The sequence below is a fragment of the Delphinapterus leucas genome, chromosome X, assembly GCF_059928025.1.
Source record: "Delphinapterus leucas isolate spDelLeu-1000000601 "Yukka" chromosome X, BTC_Dleu_Yukka2, whole genome shotgun sequence".
Taxonomy (NCBI): domain Eukaryota; kingdom Metazoa; phylum Chordata; class Mammalia; order Artiodactyla; family Monodontidae; genus Delphinapterus; species Delphinapterus leucas.
The window spans coordinates 110,729,588-110,752,704 of record NC_143150.1 but is presented as its reverse complement, the minus strand read 5'-3'; the positions used below and the strand labels follow the sequence as shown (position 1 = coordinate 110,752,704).

The 23,117-nt window shown below is 39.6% G+C and overlaps 1 protein-coding gene and 1 non-coding gene across 2 annotated transcripts in view; one reads left to right on the top strand and one right to left on the bottom strand.

The window, feature by feature from the left end:
* LOC111167541 (melanoma-associated antigen B18-like) overlaps positions 1 to 17,042 on the top strand; it is a 166,224-nt gene extending 149,182 nt beyond the window's left edge. The window contains exon 4 of the mRNA XM_089904944.1: positions 16,272 to 17,042. Coding sequence (XP_089761070.1) covers positions 16,272 to 17,033 — 762 coding nt within the window. The 3' untranslated portion in view covers positions 17,034 to 17,042. The remainder of the gene's footprint in view (positions 1 to 16,271) is intronic.
* Positions 17,043 to 22,222: 5,180 nt separating this feature from the next.
* LOC115803574 (U8 small nucleolar RNA) lies at positions 22,223 to 22,356 on the bottom strand. Its single transcript, XR_004024308.2, has one exon. It is a non-coding gene; the product is annotated as a U8 small nucleolar RNA (small nucleolar RNA).
* Between the last annotated feature and the right edge of the window lie 761 nt (positions 22,357 to 23,117).

Sequence of the window (23,117 nt, the reverse complement as noted above, 5' to 3'; positions counted from 1 at the left end):
ACTTTTTCAAGATGATTTTATTGTGCCTTTTATGTCAAAGTTTGAGGCCATATTAAAGTTATCAAGTACTTATCCCCAAGTGTTCTGTTGTAGATGCAAAATATGATCAAAGAGGACTGACACCCAAGTAAACGTAGGAATTTGAAAAAGTCATGAACAGGGCTGAATTTCAGCTGTATCCTCCAATGGAAAGTTCATTTTTTAATATAAATTATCTTAAATCATTTTTTTTTCTCACGAGAGCAGAAACCACGACAAAGAGAACAGAATACAGAGATGTAATGACTTTGACATCTTGGAAAGGAAACAGCATTGATGGATTTAACCCTAAGGCAAGCAGGGTATTCTTCCTTATGTATTTCATTCCTCCAGCAATTAACGGTATTCATGGGCTGCTCTGATGCAAAATTAAGTGACATCAAAACTTCTGCAGATAGACTTTCTCCCAAAGGAGACCTAAGCAATTATAGTAGAACTCCCATGGAATCTTAGAACACATTTTTGCCCAAGCATACCTCTATTCAAGATAGTCAGCCAGGGCTTTGTAGCTGTTGAAATTGCCACCTATGCTAAAACATGATAGCCCCCAAGTTTCCCTGTGTTTCAGTGTCTATTGCTATAAAACAAACCAGTTAGTTGCTTAAAAAACAGGAACGTATCATTTCTTAAAATTTTCTAGGTCAGGAATTCAGGCAGGGCTTGGCTGGGCAGTTCTTCTGTTACATATAACAATGGCTGAAGTCACTCTCTCAGCTGCATTTGACTGGTGGTTGAGCAAGTCTGGGAGATACAAGAAGGCCTCACTTACATGGCTGGTCCTCTCTATCCTCATATGCTGTCTCATATATCAGTTTTCTGATCTAAGCTTCTTTACTTCATGGAGGCTGCCTCCCTGTAAAGAGAAAGCAGCAGATGCTTCTTCAAAGTTAGGCCTGGAACTCACACAGTGTCATATCTGCCATATCCTACTGGTCAAAGTACATCACAAAGCCAGCTCAGACTCAGGAGGAGAGTAAGTTGACTCCACCTCTTGATGGTATGCATACAAAAAGGGAAAGAAGTGATGGTGGTCAACTGTGGAAACAAACTGAACACTGTACCTCTATGTTGGATATTCAGAGTCCCAGACTGGCCTTCCTCCTGTCCCCAGAGTAGCTTTGCTGACCTTAAGCACATCTTCTGGCAATGTGGTATAAGGAAGTATAGGGCAATGTGGGAATTTATATTGAACATATCTAGAGTTGCATCGTGGTTCTATCTCTTCTGAATTAAGTAATGCAGTATAATAAAAGCCCATCTGAGCATTGTTTTCAAAATCTATGAAATCGGGGTAATGCTATATTACCTTGGATAGTAACGAGAACTAGAAACAAATATAAAGAGACTGGCATATATCAGGTGCTTAAAAATGTTTGTTGTTGTTATTATTAGATGATTGATGGGGAATGGCTTTCTAGCATACTTCTACCTAGAATCCTTTCTATTCAGAAAGGGAATTGAAAGAGTAGAAGAAGACTGTGATGCTCTTCTGAGACATGTCAAATAACTGAAACACTCTGGCCTTCAAATGTCAGAAGCCTCTTAAATGGGAGGAAATCTCAGAGAATGAAGGATAAGCCACACACTTGGGACTTCCCTGGTAGCACAGTGGTTAAGAATCTGCCTGCCAATGCAGGGGACACGGGTTCGATCCCTGGTCCAGGAAGATCCCACATGCCGTGGAGCAACTAAGCCCATACGCCACAACTACTGAGCCTGTGCTCTAGAGCCCGCAAGCCACAACTACTGAGCCCGTGTGCCATTACTATTGAAGCCCGCACACCTAGAGCCTGTGCTCCGCAGAAAGAGAAGCCGCCGCAATGAGAAGCCCGTGCACCGCAATGAAGAGTAAGGCCCACTTGCAGCAACTAGAGAAAAGCCCGCACACAGCAACAAAGACCCAACGCAGCCAAATAAATAAATAAAGTTTTTTAAAAACCAAAGAAAAAGAGAAAAGGAAAGCGTAAGCCACATACTCAGAATTTAAGTTTGAACCTGAAAGTTGTGGGGAATGCTGATCTTCACCCTGCTTCAACATAGGAATCGGATAAGATCCTGAGAGGAAAAATATAGGACAGGATACTATAGACCTCCTATCAAATGCTTTGACTACATAACTCAAATAAATAATAGTAATATAATTATATAAAGTAGTCTCTCCATGTTGAAATATTATATATGACATAATATATATGTATGTATTCGTATCTATTACATATATATGCAAATACATAGGCTAAAAGAGATTAATACTGCTAAGCTTCCCGAAGACGATATATTATTTTTGTCATATGAAAGAAAGGGCATTCTATACATAGCACATACTTCAATCAGAACAAGTTCATGGACATGCTACCTTTGAAGTCAAAAAGGGGCCCACGCTTAGAAGTCCCCATGCTGGCTTCAATGCTCTGTTGTCACCATCTAGAAACCCTCAGTAATTTTTGAACAAGGGGCTCTATATTTTCATTTTTTAAAAATTTATTTAATTTATTATTTTTGGCTGCGTTGGGTCTTCGTTGCTGCACGCAGGCTTTCTCTACTTGCGGTGAGCAGAGGCTACTCTTTGTTGCGGTGTCGGCAGGCTTCCCATTGCGGTGGCTTCTCTTGTTGCAGAGCATGGGCTCTAGGTGCGTGGGCTTCAGTAGTTGTGGCACGTGGGCTCAGTAGTTGTGGCTTGCGGGCTCTAGAGCGCAGGCTCAGTAGTTGTGGTGCACAGGCTTAGTTGCTCCGTGGCATGTGGGATCTTCCCGGACCGGGGCTCTAACCCATGTTCCTTGCATTGGCAGGTGGATTCTTAACCACTGCACCACCAGGGAAGCCCTACATTTTCATTTTTCACTGGCAAATTACTTAGCTGGTTCTCACTTCAACATACTGTTAACTGTGAATTCATATAATTTTGATCAGAAATGTTTCATATGTTTATATGTGCTTATGAGTAAACAGATACATGTATAAAGTATTCATAGACAAAATGTCATTCAACCACTCAACAAATAACTACTGAGGGCAGATTTATACCTATATTAATGATATATTACTTCATTATTTATTACTATATTATTTTATGTATTTTTATCACGAAGAGAGAAAGATCAAGAAGTTTTGTGATTCCTGAGACAGATGTTCCAAAGGATGTTACTTGAAAGCTCCTCCTTAACTATTCAGAGGAGGAGGACCAGTGACATGTAGACACTTTCTCCCTAAGTATCAACCCAGAGGTGTCTCTCGTGGCCCACTCAGTTCTCCATGTACTCACTCAGCCAGAAGTAGTACCTTTACTGTCAGAAAAATCATTTTCATTATGCAGAATAAAGTGATTCAACTGCCAAAGGCAATCTTCATGACAAAAAACAACAGCTCTTTTTTCTCTTTTCACAAATAAGTATAATAACAGTATGATGAGCTTCAGGAATGATGGAATTCTCTCTCTCTCTCTCTCTCTCTTCTTTTGTTTTCTGTATGTGGTTTCAGAATTCCTTTGGTTAATGAATAAGAGTAATCCTTTCTGTAGAAACATTTTGATATAAAACATCAGGTGATTTTCAGAAACCTTCATATTTTGAAACTTAAAAAGATAAAATATAAGCAAGTGGTCAAGTTAAGCAACCCAATAAAGGCCATGATAGTGAGGGAAGCCTCATGGTTTCCAGTGGCTTTCAAAATATAAAGAAGTAAATCAAATTTCATTGTGTCCTCACAGAAAACATCACGATAACTCAGTCTCCATCACAGAACTGGGATTACCAGATGTTTGCTTCTAAGTAATGACAGCCCTAGTAAGAAAATTGCCAATCTTTAGCTTATTCAAAAATCCCAAGTCTTTATTAAGCACAGTCAACAAATCTGCAGTTTGAATTTTATTTTTGCATCTCCCTGACAAATCTCTAATTAACAATACAATAATTTTGAATATCACACTGAGGCAGTGGATTACATTTTATGCCTTCTTGTTTCTAAACATTAATATGAAAGTCCAAGCATCTAGAGAGTCCTCCCCACCTTTTACAAATGTTGACAAAGAATTCCAAAAAAACGGATAATAAGCAAAATCTCTGTATATATGTGAGAGAGCTTTGACTACATAGATCTGTGGTGTAACATACACTCAAGTTTTTGCATTACTTATGAACAAATAAAGTCTTAAAGATCTGCTGACCTTAAAACACTTTTAGCTACTGTACTATTTTCTTTGTGTAACAAGAAGTAGAAAATAGTTTGCGTTCTGGGGATCCACAATAAAAACTCAAAGGCAGATTGCATTTTGATTAAGGTATGGATGGTAGATTAGACTACGGTTGAGTAAATATTCACTCCCCACCTTCTCTGCCCCGACCTGGATGAGAAGAGTATACATCCACGATACACTGATGTTGGGTTTGGCCATATGACTTGCTTTTGCCAATAGGATATTAGTGGACATGACAAATTGAGACTTGAAATGTGCTTATATGATTGTGGCCTAGAACTTGTTCTCATGCATGCATATTGCATCATTGCTATGAGAAGAAGAGGCTACAAGTAGCCCCTGGAGCAAAGAGGATGACAGACGCATGTAGCCTACTTGGATCCTAGCTTCAGCTTGGATCCAAGCCCAAACAACTCAGCCAAGATCACAAAATATCAGCCAACTTGCAGAAGCATGAGGGAGAAATAAATACTTGCTATATGCATTGAATTTGGGCTTTTAAAAAATACAACACAATTGTGACAATAGCTAACTGACTCAACAAACTATTTAAAGAACTACAGAAGTATAGCTCTTCCAGGGCAAAATCTGGTTCCATATCTACTCAGGCAAGGTATTGAATACATTAGATTCATTGCTAGAATTGTGAAACTGAGACTTTAAGCAACATGAAATTACTTGAAAATAACATTCCCTAAAAAAATTATTTATGCAAAACTACTAAGCATTCATATTAAAATACATATACATTTCAATTATCACACTATCAATATGTTGTTATATATGTTGAAATACACATAAATTTCAATTATTTTATACCATCAACAATGTTCATCATGACATTCACCAAAGGTTTTTTTTTTTGTTTTTTTTGCGGTACGCGGGCCTCTCACTGTTGTGGCCTCTCCCGTTGCGGAGCACAGGCTCCGGACGCACAGGCTCAGCGGCCATGGCTCACGGGCCCAGCCGCTCCGCGGCATGTGGGATGTTCCCCGACCGGGGCACAAACCCGTGTCCCCTGCATCGGCAGGCGGACTCTCAACCACTGCACCACCGGGGAAGCCCACATTCACCAAATATTTTTTAATGTCTATTATAAGTTACCAGGCACATGCAAGCATCACTTAGACCCCTAACCAGTTGTACAAAAGGAGTGGTCAACAGTTCAATCAGCACAGGAAAGAAGATTCATCTAGGATCTTTCTGAAACATTCTCCTCATCACCGTCATCTCATGGTGTCTTGAGTTGGTTACTATATTCTTTACTGTTGACTTGGCTATTACTAGAAGTTTTACTACTATTACTGTTTACTCTTTTTTATTACTTTTTTTTTTTTTTTTTACAGCATTTTAAACAAAGTGTCACCAAGAAGAAAATTCTCCCAGAAAAGATATCTTTCTAATTTAGAGCAATTGGTTCCTGGGAATAGGAGGAGAGAATGGTAAAATATTCAAATTTTTACCACTATGCTCTGTGAAATGTATGTTCTACACAATTCAAATAAATCACTTAGCTTAACTGTGCCTCAGTTTCCTTTCTCATCCATGAGATGGGAAAAACAATAATATATACCCACACCTTTCAGCATTGAGATGATCAAATGCTGTGTCTGAAAACACTAAGGTAATATGTCATTTTTTTCTTCTTTATTTAGAGGCACTTTTCAGCAATATCAAATTTTCTCCTTACAAAAAACCTGCCTTTCACTATTTCAATAATATATCTCTTGTACAGAGTCTTCCACTAAAAAAATAGCATTTCCTCTTTACAAAAGCCAAGTAAAAATTTTAAATGGAAAAACTTTTTTTCTAAATTTCTATTGTAACACTGCTATTATGGATATGCTCGATTGTGAGTTTATTGCTACACAATGGTGCAAATGGTCCAAAATAGATCTTCTCAAAGAACAGATTGCTATTATGATTGATATGCTTGCACCAGGGTTGTGTTTCATAAAATATGTATGGTGTTTTGTTTTATTTGGTTTTGTTCTCTTTTATTTCTCCATGATGTTTTTGTTTGAACTTGATGTGTCTAATTCAGCTATGGCTTGGTCACTGCTACATGACCTTTCTTTCTTGGTGTTTGTCTTTGGGCTATTTATCCAGTCATCAGTCCAAGAACTAGGAAAATGAAACAAAAACTAGTTTCATTCAAATAGTAAATGGTTTGGCATAGAAGTATAAAAGGGAAGAGTTGGTTAAAACCATTTTTGATTTTTTCATATATTACCTCTGTATTATATACTTCTCTGTATATATTTTATTATCTATATATCCTACACTTCACTGCCATGAATATATCAGAGATTTCTTATTGTTTAGTGAAATCCTCTGCACATTTAAAAATGTCAAGCCATGAAAACTGAGTTTAAAAAAACTATCCAGTTGCTAAGATAAAACTCATGTTTAAAGACCTAGATTAAAACTAAAGTTTAATAGGAAATACTTATTTTTATTTAAAAGCCCAATATCCTTTATAAACAACTTCCTTCGAATGACAATAAATGTACACATCTCAATATTCATCACAACATTAAATGTAGATGCAATGGAACCTGAAATTTAATAATTCTGGAAAGTTTCTTAAGTTTTGGAAAAGCATGACTCTAAGCCATGAAGAAGTTAATTACTTCAAAGCTTACTGATTCATTCTGAAAAAATAAATTTTTAAATATCATACTCATCCTAAGGGTCAGCTGGTGTCTTACATTATACATAATGATTGCAACAGACCCCATAAACTATGTACCACTGAAAATAGAAAAGGACCTCTCTAATGTAAATACCAAATATCACATATTAATCACAATATGCTTTGCCATCAGTTTCACATTTACATATAAGTACAATGCACACAATCATTTTCTTTTCTTTTAAATGAATTTTAGTTGCATTAAAAAATGTATTATGCTTGTAGACACTGACATTTTAAAAAGCTGTTTAAATTGAAATCAAATAAGAAAAAAACAGTTAATATTCATTTTAATAGGACACAAATGATGCAGTCTAGGAAAAGCCAATAATGAGTTTTTCTACTTTGCCATCATAATGTACATTTAATGAGTTGTCCTTCACATAGCAACACAATGCTGCCATCAATAGAACATATGCTTTGTGCTAGTTTTCAAATGGTGATAATGAGTTTTTCTGAAGCAAATACAGTATAGAACTGAAGTTCACCAAATTTTCTAGATGTCATAACAAGAGTTACTGAGTATATGGGTTTAACTCTTTATAGAATGTATTTATTTCTTTATTATGCTTATAGTTCAACAATATGATGAGTGGATTAATTTATTCATCGACATTGAATAAGAAATTGCTATCTCTACTGATTAAAAGTAAAAAGGTTTATTGGATATTCATAGGAATAGCAAGCTCTGGCACCAAAACATTGATAATTTTTATATATATGCAACAGAATTATGGGTGATTAAATTGTTTTCTATATATTCTAATTCTCCTACAATAAGTGTGCTTCGCTGCCCATTTTTAAAATGCTGGGTTGCCTTCATATTTTTTATTTCACCCTGTACGCTCTTCCTTGCCAATCTCATTCATGTTCATTGCTTCCATTTTCAAATACCTGCTCATGACTTCAGATGTGCATCTTAAGCCCAGGCTTCTCCTCTAATATTCAGCTTCATATATATTTCTGCTTACCTGATATCTTCACTTGCATATTTATTAAAAGTGCTTCAAACACAACCCTCTTTAAATTGAACTCACAACCATACCTCCAAATTACATCCATTCTTATCAATCCTACTCTTGGTAAATTGTACGCTTGCAGAATTCCCAATCTCAGTAGGTGATGCAACTGTGAATGCAGTTGCACAGGCCATGGATATAAGCAGGCTTTATTTTTTTCTTTCTTCTTCTTATTTTTTTTTTGCAGTACGCGGGCCTCTCCCTGCTGTGGCCTCTCCCGTTGCGGAGCACAGGCTCCAGACGCGCAGGCTCAGCGGCCATGGCTCACGGGCCCAGCCGCTCCACGGCATGTGGGATCTTCCCGGACCGGGGCACGAACCCGTGCCCCCTGCATCGGCAGGCGGACTCTCAACCACTGCACCACCAGGGAAGCCCTAAGCAGGCATTTTTGACACTATGTTCTCCTACACCATCCATGTGCAAACTAGCACATGAGTCTTGCAAATTCGACCTATACACAGCTTTCTAATCTGTCCAAATTTCTCCATCTCTGATGTCACAATCCTGGAATACTGTACAAGTATCTGGAATTCTTTTTCCTATGTGTTTTTTGTTTGTTTTGCTTTGCTTCCCTTTTTATTTACACTGCAGCCACAGTGTTCTTTACAAAATGCATATCTGAGCAGGTCATTCGCCTGCTTTAAAACTTTTAGTTGTTTTATTTTGCATCTAAGAAGAAACCCAAACTCTTTTACTACACTCTACCCATTGACTTTCACACTCAAGCTAAAGTGGTCTTCCTTCCAGTCCACTGAGTGGTGTTCTTCCAGCGCGCCAACTTTATTATGCAATCAGACCTTTGTACAGGCGGTTCCCCTAAGCAACAGTTTCCAAACCTCACCCCACCCTTGTTAACCTAACTCACATTCATCCTTTTTTCTAGGTTAAGATACTAATTCTTCAGGACAGCCTTCCCAAACTTATTGAATCAGATAGTATCCCACTATTTTATCTCTCTGTCCTTTTCCTTTGTAACGTTTAACAGTTTGTAATAAATGTATATACGTGTCTATTGGATTTACATCTGTCATTCCCACTAGACGATAAGTTCTAGGAAGGCAGGCTCTGCTCACATTTTGCTCACCATTTTCTCCTCAGCTCCCAGCACAGTGCATGGTTGAATTACTTATCAATAACTTACTGCTGCATTAAGGGTGATAATGTTTTACATTCAGAAAAATATTAAAGTGGGAACAAAATATATGAAGTCAACTTGGTATTCAAAGTGCACAGAATCAGAACATGTCCGCCTGCTTGGTTAAGAATCCACCTGCCAATGCAGGGGACACGACACGGGTTCCATCCCTGATCTGGGAGGATCCTACATGCCGCGGAGCAACTAAGCCCGTGTGCCACAACTACTGAGCCTGCGCTCTAGAGCCCGCGAGCCACAACTACTGAGCCCGTGTGCCGCAACTACTGAGCCCATGCACTGCAACTACTGAAGCCTGCATGCTCTAGGGCCTGCATGCCACAACTACTGAAGCCCACGCGCTCTAGGGCCCACATGGCACAACTACTGAAACCCGCACGCCTCGAGCCTGTGCTCCGCAACGAGAGAAGCCACTGCAATGAGAAGCCTGCTCACTGCAATGCAGAGTAGCCCCCGCTCACAGCGACTAGAGAAAGCCCACATGCAGCAATAAAAACCCAATGCAGCAAAAAAAAAAAAAGAACATGTGCACTTGCTCTAAGAATACATAAATCTGACTTTGAGATTCTACTTTTGACTTGAGTAAAAACCGACATCTAATTGTCCACCAGATTAAAAACAACATAGGGCTTCCCTGGTGGCACAGTGGTTAAGAATCCACCTGCCAATGCAGGGGACACGGGTTCGAGCCCTGGTCCAGGAAGATCCCAGATGTCGTGGAGCAACTAAGCCCATGCACCGCAACTACTGAGCCTGCACTCTAGATCCCGCCAGCCACAACTACTGAAGCCCGTGCGCCACAACTACTGAAGCCCACTCTCCTAGAGCTTGTGCTCCACAACAAGAGAAGCCACTGCAATGAGAAGCCTGTGCACCACAATGAAGAGTACCCCCGCTTGCTGCAACTAGAGAAAACCCACGTGCAGCAACAAAGACCCAACACAGCCAAAAATAAATAAATAAACCAACAAATGAATAAATAAATAAATTTAAAAACAACATAGTTTCTCTTAAATAAAAGAGCTAAACTAAGAGCGTATTTCCTTAAAGGTCTTTTCAACTGAATGCTTAAGATGATTCTATAGTGAACAATGTCCTTATAATAAATACCATGTTAATTTTTTCCTTATAATGACTTTAATACTAGTTTATAGTTGAAACCAGTTTTTAACCATCATTTTGCTTATCAAAATTATGAGTAATATTACAAAGAAAAAACAAAGAAAAGGGTAAGACAAAAAGTAATGAACACGGTTGAATGCAATACATAAAACTAAATAAAGTTGCTTATCTACTGTCAAGGAATCTTTTCCACTTCTGACCAGGAAAAAAAAAAAAAACTTCTTCTGACACCCCTTTTCTCTATCTCTTGTTTAGTCTAAGCCTTTGGTATCTTCATGACTGTGGTCAAGTTCCTTGTTTAGTAAATAAAAACTAAATGGATGAATGAAAGCTTCTTAATCTTAAAAGCCTCAGTTCCTTTGCCTGTATAATCCAATAAATAAAACCTACACCACAGGTGAAGTACTATAATGGACACAGCACACCTCCTTGAACATAATGGGTCCTCAACAAATAAGTAGTTATTATTATTTTTACTTTAAAATATTTGTCCTCCCTCCTTACCATTTCCCCTCATATCTCTGTGGCTCAATAACAGATGTTTTAGAGAATGGGGTGGGGAAACCCATGTGCTCCATTCCATAATTCAGTCACACTTTAGATTTAAAACAGTCTAGGACACTAGGCTAATTCAAGTTTTCCAGCCACAACCACTTCTTTCTTAGGGTACTTCTCACTTATCTTGTAGTAGCTGATAACTTGTCTTCCCATGCCTTCTTGCCTGCCCCATGAGTGCACATACATTGATATATACTGAGAAGGTTAGTTCTAACATTCCACTAAGAGTGAAAATAATAAGAAAACAAATGAACAAAAAACCAAAACCTCTTAACTGATCAGATTTTAAATGTTCCAAATACCCCAGTATTTGGTATTTGCTAATGGCCATCAGGCACAAGTGTTCAAAAAAAAAAAAGCAAAAACACAACCCATAGCATTAGAGACTTTAAAACCCTTCATTCTAAATTTAGTATAGTATATGCAACTTGGGAGTTCCAGCTACCATTGTGGTCAGAAATTCTGCAATCATTTATTTTTTTCTAGGTGTGACGGGCAGAATTTTAAGCTTACCCCATATGGCTCACACTCCTGTTTAATCCCCTCCCGTTGAGTGTAGGAGGGACCTGTGAATATGATGGAATATTGCTTCCGTGATTAGGTTATGTTACATGGCACAGTTGACTTTAAGAAAGGGAGATTATCCTTGGTGGACCTGACCTAATCAAGTGAGCCCTTAAAAGGGGCAAGACTCTGTCTTCCTGGTGAAATGGATTCAAAGTTCTGGGGATTCTACATGAAGGAGATTCTTCACTGTGGGCTTTGAGAATGGAGAGGGCCATGCGCCAAGGAATGCAATCAACTTCTAGGAGCTAAGAATGGCCCCTGTCTGACAGCAAGCAAGGAAATGGAGACCTCAGTTCCACAATCACAAGGAACTTCATTCTGCCAACAACCTGAATCCTTGAAGTGGATCCTTGCCCAGAGCCTCCTGATAAGAACACAGCTCAGCCAATAAGACACCTTGAGAGTGAGGACCTGAGCAGAGAACACAAATGAACTGCATCTAGACTACTGACCAACAGAACTGGGAGATAATAAGTGGGTGTTATCTTAAGCCACTGAGTCTGTGATAACTTGCTATGCAGCAATGGAAAATTAATCCACTGGGTATCTCAAAGGATGGATCAAGACTGATTTTTAAGACTTTCTCAAAGTTTCAACCCAATAAATATTTCTAAACAACTAATAATTTGTAGAGTTTACAAAGTATTTTCTCATATATACTTTTATTTAATCATCCCAACAACTCAGTATAAAGAATATCTTTATTATCTACTCTAAACCTTTTTTTTTTTAATAGAGTCTCATATAGGGTAATTTTACTGCTCAAGATCACAAAAGCAGACAGTGAAATGATGCCTAAAATTTAAAACAAGGCATTAAGTAATGATGCTCTTAAAAGTGTGAGGCCAGGATCAGTATTAAACACTAAAGACCTACCAGGACTGGGGCTAGGGTGAGACAAGTCAGGCCTTCACCTTGAGTTCAAAATTTAAGGTAAGGGGGGGGGGGAAATCAAAAAAATCTCAGTAATCAAGATAAATTATGTCTCAATTCAATATTTTAAAAAGTCAAAATAAATGCCAAAATCCATGATAAGAAAATATCGCACTTTTAAATAAAAACACCATCCACTGGCTAAAAACAGGGTTAAACAAGTGAGGCACTCACTCTCAGCATCATGCAAGTGCAGGGTCAGATCCTGTCTTTATTTAAAACTTTGTATTTATTTGCATTTATTTATTTCATTATTTAAAATAAAGAAAGTTTATTTATTTTATCACTCACCTCACCTTAGTCCTGGCCCTGACTCAGTAACATGTACCCTTGGACACTTCCTTATCTTCCATTTACTAGGCCACATTAACATTTTCTATTTCTTAAATAAACTCTCTACTCAGTTATTTTGGTTGCCTGGCAAGGGGCGAAGTTATGTATTCAAAAGCAGAGTTCTCTTAAGCTGACAAAGTGACTCCTGGCTATGTCAGTCTAAGCATGGTGTCACAGGTATTGGGCTCATTGAAGACAGTGCATCCATTCTTCTAAAATGGCCCTGATCACTAACATGTCTTGTTCCTCCTTAATATCATTATCCAGGCTGGAGCTGATGTTTTAGAGAATCAGGTATGGGGATGAGGAAGCCTTCAGAAATTCAGTCCTTCATTGGCAGTGGGGCCATTGAAAGGGTTGAAATGGTACTGGACACAGCAGATTTAAGTGTGGACAATTTGTTCAAGTTGAACTGAAACAGAAAGCAAAGGGGAACAAAGTCTTCAGCCATTGAAAGGCTCAAGTTATTATAAGGGGCTGAATCACTCTAAATGACTTCTGCTTGAGAAGCCATTATTATACCATTCATGGGGAAGCAGGATGGGCGGAAGCACAGGAGGAGAAGGAGGTTATAACAGATAAAGAACTCTAAAACAGTTGTACAATTAGTTTATGACCTAAGACTCCTTACCCACAGTTTGAGTGTCATTGCTCTATAACATTCTATATTTCCAGGCTTATTAACTTAGAAACAACAATGTTTCCTACTCAAGAACTAAATATTCATTCAAAAATCTAAACATTTAATTTACTAACAACTGAAATGAGAAGTTGGAAAAATTATTTTAATAAACTGAGGCAACATATTAGCATATTTATGCAAACAAATCAGATATTTTTGCATTGACCACATTAATGGAGTCCTTAAATGAAGTCCATTACGACAGCCCTATATTGAATAAATTTGTGAACCCAGAGGACAGAGTGCCACAATTTGTTTTTACGTCTACATATGCATAAACTAAGATAGTAATAACACTTACACTACTTGCCATATCCACATTGGAATTTATAAAGAAAAAAGTAAAACTCAACTAGCCTAACGACTGGGTAGCTATATAGAAAGAACAGAGAAACTATATCCCTTCAAAGAAAGCTGGCTTTGAATAAATCATAGGACAATTTTCTACATCTTCCAAAATTATAACTATCTGTAGGCACAAATAATATGTCATGTGATAAATTCTAGGGCCTGAACATTGATTATTCCAATGCTGCTCATTAATAGTAATTAATGAAAGATGAATTATTCAACCAATTAACTGGCTTTGTTCTCAAGCAAGATTTTTTTGTTATTTAAAATTATAAAAAATATGAAACAATTTTGGGCTAAAGACTGTTTTGATATTGATTAGACAAAGAGAGATTTAGCTTTCTTTATCTATCTAGCTATCTATCTTTCTAGGCAGTAAAATAGGGCCTTGTAAGGCTCACCTCAAGAAAACAAAAGGGAGGATAACAGAAGGTTCTACCTAGAGATATATTTCAGCTAATAATCTTGAGAAGGAATGATAGAATTGGAGAATTACAACTCAGCAATTGTAATGGATTAATGGATGACAGTGATGATCCTCGATGACTGACAACATCACCACAAAGGAAACTACAGACATTATGTATCTCCTAATAGAATTGCAGTGTCACCTCTGGAATGGTTTTGCTAACAAAGAGTAGTATTGGAATTCACTATGTTAACAGACAGAGAAGAGAAAGCATTTGAACATGTGTGGGAATAAAGAAATTGATAAAAACTCAACACCTGTTCGTGGTAATAACTTTTAGAAAACTTATATTAGAATGGAATTTCCATATTGTTAAATCAACAGCAAACATATATAAGTGTGAAATGTTAGAAACATTCCCAATAAAGTCCAGAAGAGGACACGGAGCTATGGTACCAACTTTGCTGTTCAAACCTGGACTGGATTGCATAGCCAGTATACAGCCATACACAGCAATACCAAAATAAAAGTCATGAATAATGAAAAGAGGTAATACGATCCTCTAATTAAAAACTCCAAAGAAATTGGCTGCCAAATATTCAAATGTATAAGGAACTTAAGAAAGCTGGTGTAGAAGATCACTATATCAAAAGAAGGACTCTTATCACACAAAACAAATAACTAATTAGAATATGTAATGGAAAATACACCATTCAAAACAGCAGCGATATCCAAAATATACCTAAAAAGAGAACTAACAAAAATGCACATGATCTTTATGGAAGCAAATATAAAAAAATTACTGATAGATTTAGATAAAAGAAGTCTCAAATACAACAACATATTATGTTTATTCATGGTGAGGAGAATACTGTACTGATGTCAATTCTCTTTAAATTATTTACAGATTTATGCCTTACCTGATAGGTTTGGTGCGGTGTCAGCAGAGAAGTAGCCCAGCACCTACAAGGCATCAAGGTAAGACACTGAAGGGTGACAGAGGGGAGAACCCACTCCAAAATAAGAAGCCACAAAGAGCCCCCCTACTGTCAGTCTTGGGAGACCCCAGACACGACTGCTACGCTCAGGTTCCCCCTTACTTCTAACTGGGGTTTCTGAGGGAAATGAGAACTTGGTCTGAGGCCAGCTGACTCATCTCAGCAGAGAAAGTCCCGGGCCCCGTCAGGAGTCAGGTAAGACCCCGGTGTGAGTTCTGCGTGATTCCTCCGCCTCCCAAAAGAGAGAGGGAGGCCCCCACAACCCCACCTCTGCTATAACTCTGGGAAGCCCAGGTGGGCGTGGCCGGAAGCACTCTCCCTAACTTCTGTCACACCAGCTATAGAGACTGAGGCTGCAGTCTGAGACGTGTGGCCTCGTATCAGCAGACGGAGGAGTCCCAGAATTGGGAGGTGTCGCGGTGAGTAATCTTCGTTAGAACTGAAGGGACACACTCCTCCCAGAATTGAAGCGGCCCCACAGAGCCCCGCCCTGGACTGACATGCCCCAACCCCACTGTCGATCCCGAGGGGCTCAAGAGTGGCTGTTATGCCCAACCCCCCCTCCACTTCCGCCCGCAGAATTTGTGGGATGGGAATCCTTGGTCTGAAGGGGTAGCCTCAAGTCGGCAGAGGGAGGAGTCAAAGGACTGGTCAGGAGTCAAGTTTAGTATCCTGGGTTAGAACTGAGGTGACAAGCTCATGCAGAACAGAGGAGGTCCACAGAGTCCTGCCAGCCCCTGTCTCGTGGGTTCCTAAAACAGTACCCTTAAGGGGAAAAGCAGAGGCAGCTTTTCTTGGAACCGAGGTAGAAGAATCTCCCCATTGAGGCTATACACACCATCTCTTCCTCTGTCTTCTTCGGTGACCTCTCATCAACCTTGGCAGATTAAACAGCTGCCTGCAGTCCCGGACCAGTCATCATGCCTCGAGGTCAGAAGAGTAAGCTCCGTGCCCGTGAGAAACGCCGCCAGGCCCATGCTGAGACCCAGAGTCTGGAGGATGCTCAGGCCACTGGGGCGGCAGCAGCAGCAGCGGCAGCGGCAGCAGCAGCAGCAGCAGGAGAGTCCCTTTCCTCTGTCTATCCTCCCTTTGAGGACAGGCCTCAGAATATGCCTGCTGCTGGGACACCTAGCACTCCTGAGGGACCTCAGGGAACCACCAATGCTAGTGCAGCTGTTTCATGCACCAATTCAGATGAAGGTACCAACAGCCAAAAGAAGGAAAGCTCAAAATCCTTCAAGGGCACTGAGGACTTACGCAGAGATCCTTTACACATGAAGGTGGCTTTGTTGGTGCATTTCCTGCTGCATAAGTATCAAAAAAAAGAGCCAATTACTAAGTCAGAGATGCTGAAGTTTGTTATCAAAAAGTACAAGTATCATTTCAATGAGATCCTCAAAAGAGCCTCTGAGCACATGGAGTTGGCCTTTGGTCTTGATCTGAAGGAAGTGGATCCTACCAGGCACTGCTATGCCCTTGTCAGCAAACTAGACCTCACCTCCAATGGAACGATGAATGAAGAAGAGAACCCGCCCAAGACCGGGCTCCTGATGATCGTGCTGGGTGTGATCTTCATAAACGGCAACTGTGCCCCTGAAGAGGAGATCTGGGAAGTGCTGAATATGATGGGTGTACATGCTGAAAGGAAGCACTTCATCTATGGGGATCCCAAGAAGGTCATCACTGAAGATTTGGTGAAGCTAAAGTACCTGGAGTACCGCCAGGTGGCCAACAGCAATCCTCCGCGCTATGAGTTCCTATGGGGTCCACGAGCCCACGCTGAAACCAGCAAGATGAAAATCCTGGAGTTTTTAGCCAAGATTCATGATACAGTGCCCAGTGCCTTCCCATTCTGGTATGAAGAAGCTTTGAGAGACGAGGAAGAGAGAGCCCAAGCAAGAATGGCAGCCAGGGCTCGTGCTGCTGCCATGGCCAGTGCACGCTCCAGGGCCATGGCCAGCAACTTCTCCCAGGCTACGTGAAGTTCAAGGCTGGTTCTTCACTTTTTGGTTGAAAAGGTGTGTCAGTGTTCTAATAGTGGAGGGCCAGGGTGGGACTGGAGAAGGGTATATCCCTGAGTTCCTGTTGTGTATTGCTAACTTGGAATTTTACCTTTTTTTCTTTTTTATTTAGGTTATGGTTCAAATGATGAAGTCTGAGAAGATTGTTTTCCTTGTGGAAAAAGAGCAGCAACATTCTAAGTTGTGGATGGCCAGGGTGGGTCTATAGGGAACACAGTGTAATATCCTCTTTGTGTTCCTATTCTATATGGTAAACTTAGAGTTTAATTTTTTCTCTTCCTTTTCTTTTCTTTTTTCTTCTCTTTTCTTCTTTCCCCCTTCCCTCCCTCCCTTCCTTTCTTTCTTTCCTTTTGTTATATTTTAAATGTTGTTTCTTTAATAGAAGGTATAATAATTTTAGAATCTAAATTTATTAGTGACCTCAGTTACATATTTATTAGATTTAACTTAATAGAGTTAAGATTAAGAGTTTTATTATTTTGTAACACAAATTGGGAAACCTTTCGCATTTATTGAACTAGAACAATAAAACATGGCATGGTAATAGGCATTTCTTTGGAAATGTGAAAAATTTTATCAGTAAAATTACTGGGATCAAAAAATACAGGAGACTTCTGATAAAGACGTTAAAAAAAATACAGGAGAAAAAAAGTTTAAAAAATGTGTAGTTCTTGGTTTACCTTATCCATTTTACTCTGTTATTCTGTAAAAATAAAGAATACATAACTGGATTTGCTTAGCTTATTAAAGAATGTAGGAGAAATAAAAGACTTATAAAATAGAACTCATACTCACTGGCTCATTCATTCTCCAAATATTGAGCATCTGCTCTTTGAAAATTATTGTGTTATAAATGGTGAAACTAGGATATAAAACACCCTGCCTTTAGAACTGTACAGTCAAGGAGCAGTAATTATATAGAGAAGATGGTGAAATACCCTCTAAGACCTAAAGGACAAGTAAGAAGGAGTAAGGAGGTAATGGGACAGGGATGGGGTTGGGAGACGGGAGGGGGAGGGTGAAAACAATAAGGTACAAATTCCCTGGGTAACAGAAGTTTGGGGTTTGGGGAAAATACAAGTCTCTCAGTGGGATATCCTGTTAATTTAAGCTGGGTGGTAGACTAGATGAGGCTGTGGGACTGGTGAGCAGAGGCCAGGTATACAAACGGTGTTTCTCAGAGTAGGAGGACAAAACCCTGGAATGCAAACCTGTTCATAATAGTTACTTTAGTATCATCAATAAACCAGAGGAAAAGCTCCTCCTTGGGCAGAAATGGAAGGTGTCCTGTGCTCTTGTTCAAGTGCAGCTGAACACAGAGCACAATCTAGTTGTTTTATGCACAGCATCTCCAGGAATTTATGAGAAATAAAGGTGATACTCCCTTGAGATGGAATGCTGAGAACCATATCTCAGGCATTAAAAAGGCATTTTAGGGCTTCCCTGGTGGCGCAGTGGTTGAGAGTCCGCCTGCCGATGCAGGGGACACGGGTTCGTGCCCTAGTCCGGGAAGATCCCACATGCCGCAGAGCAGCTGGGCCCGTGAGCCATGGCCACTCAGCCTGCGTGTCCGGAGCCTGTGCTCCGCAACGGGAGAGGCCACAACAGTGAGAGGCCCGCATACCGCAAAAAAAAAAAAAAAAAAGAAAAAGCCATTTTAATTAGGTTATCTTGAGTATAATTTTGCAAACTCTAAGGGAGGGCTCCATATTAGGTGGTGAAGAAGTGAATAAAAATACAGGTGATTTGGATGGAAAGGCACCCAGGGGGGACATTGTTGGTCCTTGACACAAATTCTACGACCTCTGAGTTGCATCCAACTGGGGTGGACAACCCCACATACAAATTAAGTAACATCCTCAAATGGGGGAATTTATTTTGTTTTACCTGCTAAGCAGCTTTATGCGATCACTTGGTGGAAACTGCATATTCTGTGATATCTCTTGGATTAATATAACATAAATCTTCCCAGAGGGGAGGGTGGTATCATCTGCGGTAAAAAAAAAAAAAAAAAAAAAATCATATGATAACTGCCATTCATTAAAGACCTTACTCTGTCAAGTGCTTCATATCCATTATATATATCCCAACAGTCCTACAAGATAGGGCTTATTAGACATACTTTGCAGATGAAGAACTTGTAATTTTCTCAAGTTCACATGGCTGATAAGTGAAAGAGCTGGGACTAGACCCCTGGTCCAGATTTTTCTAGAGCCCACACTTTTCCACTCCTCCAAACTGAGGCAGACCTTCTGTCTTTTCATTCTCTATTATTCTCACTACTCCAAGATGTATCACATACAATTAAAAAACAAGACACTCTAGTCAAAGTTCAAAAAGCGATCCTGATGAAGGAAGGTGAATATGAGAATAAAGCACAATTTGGGGATTGTCTGTGGGTTTCATATGCTGAGGATCCCCCTGTCACTAGCCCCAGGGTTCCTTGACAGGTGACTCTGCTCACATACTGGCACAGTCCTGTACCAGCACTTTCCTGAATTACAGCATGTTTCCTCTGGGTCTTACCCAGTGTGCCCTCCTGCCCAAATCGGAACCTCATACACTGACCAGCTCTTCACTGTGACCTCCGGAGCTGCACCCTATTTCCTGTGATACAGGCAGTCCAGAGTCATATGCCCTCCCCTTGATTAAAGCATTCCAACTCTCTGCATGTGTACAGTGAAGGTCCCATCCCTCCCAGTGGAACCACTGACAGTGAAGTCTAGATACCTGGTTACCACAGCCCCATCCCCAGCCCACAAGTTTCAGAGTATATTCCAAATGAGGTGGTGATCACAATCTTACTTCTTACAGAAGATACTGGTTCTTGGGATATAACTGAAGTTAGATGGGGGGTTTTGTAAATGACCCAGATATTGTCAGTAGGATTTTGAAGGAATGTGTTATTTGAGACTGGCCACTGAACACATACACCAATAAGTGAGTTTACGAAAGCCTCCCTCATAAGTTGAAGATGAGAAAAGACCATGGAATTCACTGTCTAACAAACATCTACTGAGGCTGAATTCCTCAGAACTCACAGTCGTTCTAGGAGGGGAAAAATGTCAGGGGTTTACTGACAGATACCCTGTCTTTGAACAAATGTGTCCTACACGTTCAGTCCAATCCGCTTGTATTTAGAAAGGCTCATGTGACTACACAGACACTGAAATATGAACAATGTCTGTCACCTCCAGGCCAAGGAATTTGAAAGCCAGTATGCCACTTCCATGCTTTCTATTCCATTCAGCAGCAAACATGGAGATCGCTTGTTGAAAAGTGGAACCGCCAATGGGAGCAGACTGGATCCCTGGGTCATCTGACAGTGGAGACCCCTGCCTACCCACATTGGACTTTATGTGTATAAGAAATAAATTTCTGTTGCTTTAAGCCATTGTGGGTCTGCAGGTTTTATCTGTTGCATCAGTTACTTTATCTGATTAATGCATACCTACTATTTTTTAAAAATTTTCTTTTTGGTTGCATTGGGTCTTCGTTGCTACCTGTGGGCTTTCTCTAGTTGTGGTGAGCGGGGACTACTCTTCGTTGCGGTGAGCGGGCTTCTCATCGCGGTGGCTTCTCTTATTACGGAGCATGGGCTCTAGGCAGGCAGGCTTCAGTAGTTGCGGTGCGTGGGCTAAGTAGCTGTGGCTTGCGGGCTCTAGAGCGCACGCTCAGCACTTGTGGCGCACGAGCTTAGTTGCTCCGCGGCATGTGGGATCTTCCTGGACCAGGGATTGAACCCGTGTCCCCTGCACTGGTAGGCAGATTCTTAACCACCGTGCCACCAGGGAAGTCCCACATACCTACTATTTTTGTGGTTAGATGTATTTAAATAGTGTAATTACAAAGGTAATAGTACATATATTTTTGCTGCAAAAAATTCTTACAGATAGATTACAATCTCCCCCTTCCCTCAAAATCCAGCCCCTGCCTCAGAGGCAACCACAATTAACAAACTGATGTGTGTCATTTTAAAGCTGACCTGAGGGTTTTTCATATGTAGTTGTGCTATAAAAATATATTGAACTTAACATGTGTGATTAACAATGTACATATTGTTCTGCCTCTTGACCCTGTCACTTAACAAAATGAATGCAGAATATTTCCATGACAGCACACATAGATCCACCACACTCATTTAACAACTAAGATCCTTTTTCTTTAAAAAAAAACATGTTTATTGAGATATATTTGATATACAAAATTGCACATATTTAATACATACAATTTGATGAGTTTGGACATATGTATACACCTGTGAAATCATCACCACAGTCAACGTAACAGACATATCCATCACCTCCAAAAGTTTCCTCGTGTCCCTTTGGTTTTTTCTTTCATGGTGAAAAACACTTAACATGAGATCTATGCTCTTTTAAAAATTTTCAGTATTGTTAACTATAGGCACCATGCTGTACAGCAGATCTTGAGAACTAATTCATCTTGCATATCTGAACCTTTATAACAATTGAACAACTCCTCATTTCCCCCTCACCCCAGCCCCTGGTAACTCAGTTGATTCTCTCCTTCTATGAGTTTGATGATTTTAGGTACCTCACTTAAGCAGAACCATTTGTCCTTCTGTGACTGGCTTATTTCACTTAACATAATGTCCTTCAAGTCCATCATATTGTTGCAAATGGCAGGATTTCCTCTTTTAAGGCTGAATAATATTCCATTGTGTGTGTGTGTCCGTGTGTGTGTTTGTGTATGAATCACATTTTCTTTCTTCGCTTATCTTTGATGGACGTTTGGGTTGTTTCCATATCTTGGCTGTTGTGAGTAGTGCTGCAAGTAACATGAGAATGCAGACATCTCTTAGAGATCCTGATTTCCATTCTTTTGAATACATACCCAGAAATGAGATTGCTGGATTATATGGTAGTTCTACTTTTAATTTTTTGAGAAACTTCCATACTATTTTCTATAGTGGCTATACCATTTTACATTCCCACCAACAGTGTACAAGGGTTTGATTTCTTCACATGCTAGCCAACACTTAATTATGCTTTTTTAAAATTATAACCTTCCTAACTGGTGTGAAATGATATCTCACTGTGGTTTTGATTTTCATTTTCTTGATAATTAGTGATGTTGAGCATCTTTTCGTACCTTTTGGCCATTCGAAGGAAAGATCTTCAGGAAGAATAAGACAGGAGCAATCAGAGTGTTGCAAGTCTTGATTACACACAGATGTTAATCATGTATCATAAGAACGCCAATCATCATATTCCAAACTGCCCTCCAAGAAAAAGACACGTAAGGATTACCCTACTTATTATGTTTGTGTGATAATTAATTATTCTCCTCCTAATGGACATAAAAATTGTTCCCCATTTGTTGCTATGAGTAATAGGACTGAAATCAACATCTTTGAACATGAAATCTTAGACAAATGTGCATGCTTTCTCACAGGAAAGACACAGAAAAGTGCAAACTTGATTAAAGTGGGCAGAGTGTTAAGACTGAAATTTTTTACAAATATTGCTGAACTTCTGTTCCAAAGATGCCATACCAATTTACAGTCTTTCAGATTCACGTGTGTGAATGCCTTACATTCTCACAGGCATTTTATTTCATCAGTCTTTTAAATTTTGGCCAAACTTTCAGATGAAAGATACTATCTTGTTATTTTATTTCCTTATTTTCAAATAGGTTGAGTATAAAATTAAACTTTTACCCATATGGAGCTGGATTTCTGCATTAATGTCTTGAGTACCAGGATTCTTCTAGGCATACTTTACATTCTGAAATATCAAGACATCCCTCCTTTACTTTGAAAAGCAAGGACTTGATGAGTATGATCGGTTGTTGGGCAAGAGAACCAGGCAGGACACCATTAACTAGTGAAGATCTGAGATCAGAGCAATTACCAGCGTTCATGAGAGAGACCACATGAAAAACCTCATCTAGAGAGCCCATGGTAGGCTGGCAGTCAGCATTCTGGATTTAGAGTTCAGCATAAGGTAGAGAAAGGACTATAAGGAGAGAAAGGTGGAGAATCTGGGTAGAGGGTCCAAGATAACTTCTGATAATAAGCTT